General features: G+C 38.5%; 1 protein-coding gene across 1 annotated transcript in view; it reads left to right on the plus strand.

The window, feature by feature from the left end:
* LOC107090429 (synaptic vesicle glycoprotein 2B-like) overlaps nucleotides 1–5,247 on the plus strand; it is a 51,340-nt gene that overhangs the window by 25,857 nt on the left and 20,236 nt on the right. The window contains exons 5-6 of the mRNA XM_015383800.1: nucleotides 1,592–1,743; nucleotides 3,590–3,723. Coding sequence (XP_015239286.1) covers nucleotides 1,592–1,743; nucleotides 3,590–3,723 — 286 coding nt within the window. The remainder of the gene's footprint in view (nucleotides 1–1,591; nucleotides 1,744–3,589; nucleotides 3,724–5,247) is intronic.

Genomic DNA, 5,247 nt, shown 5'->3' on the forward strand with positions numbered 1-5,247 from the left:
TGTCACTGGGAGTAAAGTGTTAAGCCAGCAGTGAGTTCTTATTTTATGCAGGTCACCTGCTGGATTGAAGGTTGAATATGATGAATCAAACAGGGGAAAACTGATCCCAGAAATCTTGACCCACTCTGGGTAGTATCATCAGTGCATTCAGCAGCCATGCCTTCAGATTTATAAAGCTCACGTTCCTGCTCCCTCCATTTGCTATTGAATATAAATATTTCCTTTAACTTGTTTAACACACATGGTCATGTTATATGCCTCTACCAAAAAGACTAGAATCCTGTGGATTATGATCAAATTAAATGCTCCAATCGACCGGCCTGATGGTGATCTGATTTGCCTTTTTGAAACTAAATATGAGCTACAGCAATACAAATAAAAGAAAAAGCCAAACAATGCAATTATGATCCTTTTATAAAGGTTTGTTAACAATAAGTCATTTTAATGTTGTTTAAATGGTGGAAGAAAATGAAATATAAGCTTCAAAAACATATATTGATTGGTTTGACTGATATGAAATTAATTGGTATCAGTATTGGCCTTAAAAAGGCGTATCGGTTAATCTCTAGTTAAAGGTCACAGCTGTTGCTCTTACGTCTCTCCAGATATGATCCAGCTTGATGTTCCTGGTCTGCAGTGTTCATGAACTGCAGAGATAGAATTATATATGACCAACAGGGTGGCGGTGGTTGATCCAATGCAAAGGAGACCCAGCTTTGATTGGTTCTGGTAGAAAGGTGTAAGAACACAGAGTACTGCAGTTTGATGCCCAATCAGAAATCTATCCCATTCTAAACTCCTACATCAAAGAAAAAGAGCATCAAATATTGACCATGTAGAAGAACAGCAAAAAAACCTGGGTTCTACATTCACCCATATCTTCTATGATGTAGAACTTTAATAAATCTGTGTTATTAAACAATTGTTAATGAGCCATAATCATTTAATAATATTTCTCCCCACTAATTCAGGAACAACAACCGTTTTGTGGTAAAGACTCTACCTCCTAATTCTTCAGATTAAACACCCATCCCAGGTTCTTCTATACTGTACATCAACCCAAACTTAATATTTAAAATATGTCGCTCAAATTATTTTCTTGGTAGTAATTTATAAAAAATAAAACAAGATTAGTATGCTTCTGCTTCCTTTTATTGCAACAGTGAGAATCCAAACAGAGATGCGCTGTGCCCAACAGAGATGCATGGACCTGCAGCTGCAGCTGGGCCGGTGTTGGGTTGCAGTGATGCAGCACAGTAGCTCTTAGAATAACTGCACTCTGCAGGGACTCAAAATCAAGGTCACACAGACTGAGCTCAGTACAGTGAGCACTGTCTGAAGTCTGCCTGCTAAACCTCACGCAGCATCAGTTTTATGCACAGAAAAGATAAAAAAGTGAGCATTTTAAAGGAAAAAGTTAAACCATCCTGGTCTTTAGTCTGAAATATTTTGTTTTAACTTTAAACAGTTTTAAACAAAGGTTGATTTATCCTTCATCTGGCTGTTATCTGTTTCCCTGCCCTGTGCTTCTCCAGTGAAAACCCTTCACTTACTGCACTCTGTTTTCTTCTTTGGATGTCTCTGCTGTCAGGATCGGTGGCACCGTCCCCATCGTCTACTCCTACTTCTCAGAGTTCCTGCAGATGGACAAGAGAGGGGAGCATCTGTCCTGGCTGTGCATGTTCTGGATGATTGGAGGGATTTATGCATCGTTCACTGCGTGGGGAATCATCCCCAGATACGGTACGAATCTTTGTTGAGGGAAGCAGGAGGAGCCATTCCTGCAAAACCAACAGCTCAGTGTATCAGCTGTGCTTAATGAGACATAACTTTTGACCAGGAAACATCACAAGATCAGGCTACTGTAGCTCTAATCTCTGGATACCCCAAGTTTCCAGAAATATTTAAGTCTTCCAAAATGACTCTTAGATATGAGTGTGTGTGAGGATTGTTTGCCCTTGGATGGAGTGGTGACCTGTCAAGGTTTCACTTTTTGATGTACAAAAAGGGGTGATACTTATTCAGGACATTCAAAGATGCTGATTCACTATGTTCATTGAGAAAAACGTTACTAAACCCACTAAAAATAATACTCTTGTCATGGCTCAGAACAGAGGACCCAGTATTCAAGGCAAGACGGACAGTGGGATTACTTAAAAGCCTTTATTACAACAACCGATCTGTGAATCTGCAGTAGCAGCAGCTAGGGCATCTAAAGTAGCAACCTCTACAGGAGAGAAGAACAGGTTAGTGACCACAATAATCTTACCGAGGATGATTATGAACGCGTGAGTCACTAACCTGGTTTAACAGTTCAGTCCGTGCCCAAAGAAGGTGGTAGACTCCAGCCGGTTGGCTGACAAGACATAGAATTTGCAGCACAGATAGTTCCTGAACCTTGAAGACTGCAGAACAAGCAGGAGATCAGATCCAAGCAGGTGACTGAAGGCAGGATAATCCACAGGGCAAAGTCAGAGGCAGATCCAGGTACAGTCCACTAATAGAATCCAACAGGAGGTCAGGTCAGGCAAACAGATCAGAGCAGGGACTGGCAGGCTCAAAGGTCAGAAGAAAGAAACGGGTCAGGATCAGGCAATCACGACACAATCAGTAACGCTAGAAAACTCTCACACTAAAGACTCAAGAATAATCTGGCACTGATGACTGGGAAATGGGCCATTTTAGAAGCCTGGATCTCAACGCCACTCCAGACAATTTGAATTGAGAAAGCTTTCTGGATGGTAAGAGAAATGTCTTCAAGTTGGAAAAACAAAGTCCAGTGGTTTGAATTTTATACTTTTTTGGAATGACTTTGACATGGTTGACCGAGAATCTTCCCCAGCATCTAATACTGTGAACCATAAATGAACACTGACATTACTTCAAAAGCTTAGATTCATAACGTTTTGTTGTGAGCTGACATTTCCCTTTGTTCCAGCTTGGTTTATTGGCTGTGGGAACAGTATTCATAGCTAATGATCAATAAAGAAGTGGATCTTATGGTAAACTATTTACCGCATTCAAGTTGAATTACATGTAAAATGTGATAAAGGGCGGGGGATGGAAATGGTGATCCTTCATCAATAGTGTTTTCCAGCCCATATGCCTCCAACTGGACACATTATCTTCTCTATTTCACCCGTTTTGTTTCAGCTGTAATGTCATGTCTTTATCAACATATATAGAAGTAATGACCCAGTTTGGTGAAACAGATTTTTCTGTTTGTGTTCAAATGGGAGTAAAAAGTCCTCAGAAAATAAAAAGCTCAAGTAAAGTACAGATAGCAAATAAAATATTTAAGTACAAAATATCTGTACTTAGTTACTTGCCACCTCAGATCCTGGACACAAACTGTGTAGACATTCATATTCAGGTTGGAGAATCACTCTGATGAACCCAAAAGTTACAGAATCCCTATTTCAACCTAATCCTTAAAAACATTTGATATCTACAGTTTTTTATTTAAAAAAAACTCTACTTCAGTTTCCTGATTTACATATTCATCTTTTAAATTTGATTCACTTATGATTTAGAGCAGAGGAGAGGCATTCCTGTCTGATTGGCTGTCATTGTGTCTTTGTTTATAAAGGTTGGGGGTTCAGTATGGGCTCAGAGCTCCAGTTCCACAGCTGGAGGGTCTTTGTCCTCATCGCTGCTCTTCCGGCCATCGCCTCTCTGGTTGGACTCACCTTTATGCCTGAGAGTCCTCGCTTCCTGCTGGAGGTGAGACCTGCGGACACTTGGCAGCACAGCTCTGAGGGATTTCACTATCTACAAACTCAGCTTTAAAAGCATAAAACGATAATTTCTAAGTTTTGAAAAAAGTCAAAAATATTTAGAGAACATGGCATCACTTGGTGCCTAGAAGTGTTATTTTAGTGACCCCAGCTGCTACCTTTGGTCAGCTAGGTGTAATCAGAGCCTTCCTTCATCAGCTTTAGATATTATATGATTATATTATTTCTTCACAAACAGAAATGAGCAAATCAAACTGACTAAAGTGTAAGTAACTTAGTGCAAAATGAACAGACAATCCTAACACACAGTAAGCTCATGTGCAAAAAAAGGTTATTCTGATTTTTTTCAGCAAAAAGTGAACATTTAATCTAATATTAAAAAGTAATCTAATCCAATCTACTTTATTTTTATGGAGCATCTAAGGAGCGTGAAATGTTTCAAGTTTAGGCACTAATCATATTACGATGAATTACATATACTCTCAAAAAGATAATAATTAAAAGTAAATACATCTGGTGGCACCAGACCTAGAGCATGAGAGAAATATAGCCTCATTACAATCAGACATTTAATTTTTAATCATATTTCTATCCTGTGCAATTATGTATTTGATTTTCTTTTTTACTTTGATGTCACCTTTAAAGAAATGGCCTTAAAAACTGAGCTGCTGTAATTTGTCTTCACATATGTTGAGCTTGTATGATCACTCAGGCCAGCAACCCTACAGCAAGTGCTGTGGGTTTCAGCCGATCAAATGCACTCATTTGATCAAGTGACACACCAACAGAGACAACAGATCAGTCCAACATTTCCCCACCATGATTTCAATAAAGGACTCTTAGTGATACTGTTCAGCTGCCATGGAAACTCAGTGTTTTATTCAGTGCAAAAACCCATTTCAACAAGTTCTGGGAACCAAGCGGGTTGAATTGAAATCATGCTTAGAATTCTTCAAAGATAAAATGATTTTACTATTGATTATAGATGGAGCTAATAATAGCTGCCTTCAACAGCAGCGGTGGTTTGCTTGTGGGGTTCAAAAAAAATATATTAATAATGAATCTAATCATAAATGGTGTTTTCTATGTTTAATGTAAATACTTCAGATAAACATTGATAGGGGGTAGGGCCAGTAATTTTTCAGTTTTAGAAAAACGAAACACACAAACAAAAACAAAACAATAATTAATTATTTAATGTATGAAGTGAGCCACAGAGCCAAAAAAAAGCACAACAACACCTTCAACTCCAAATCATTGCTTCTGCTGCACTAAAAACAGTGATAAGGAAAAGAAAAAATGGAAAACCGTCAATCGGCAAGAGCATCATCATAAAAAACTGAGTTAGTATTACGAGCGAGTGGCGGGCTGTCAGGGCCATTAAGGCCTTCACTGCTGGCCTAAAATCAATTAGAAACACTAACCTACATTTACAACCTAAAATTTTATTTTCTTCTATCCAATTGCATTTATTGATTGCAAACAATCAATCAAATCAAATCAAGTTTTG

Source organism: Cyprinodon variegatus, unplaced genomic scaffold (genome assembly GCF_000732505.1).
Source record: "Cyprinodon variegatus isolate N-32 unplaced genomic scaffold, C_variegatus-1.0 Scaffold294, whole genome shotgun sequence".
Lineage (NCBI taxonomy): Eukaryota > Metazoa > Chordata > Actinopteri > Cyprinodontiformes > Cyprinodontidae > Cyprinodon > Cyprinodon variegatus.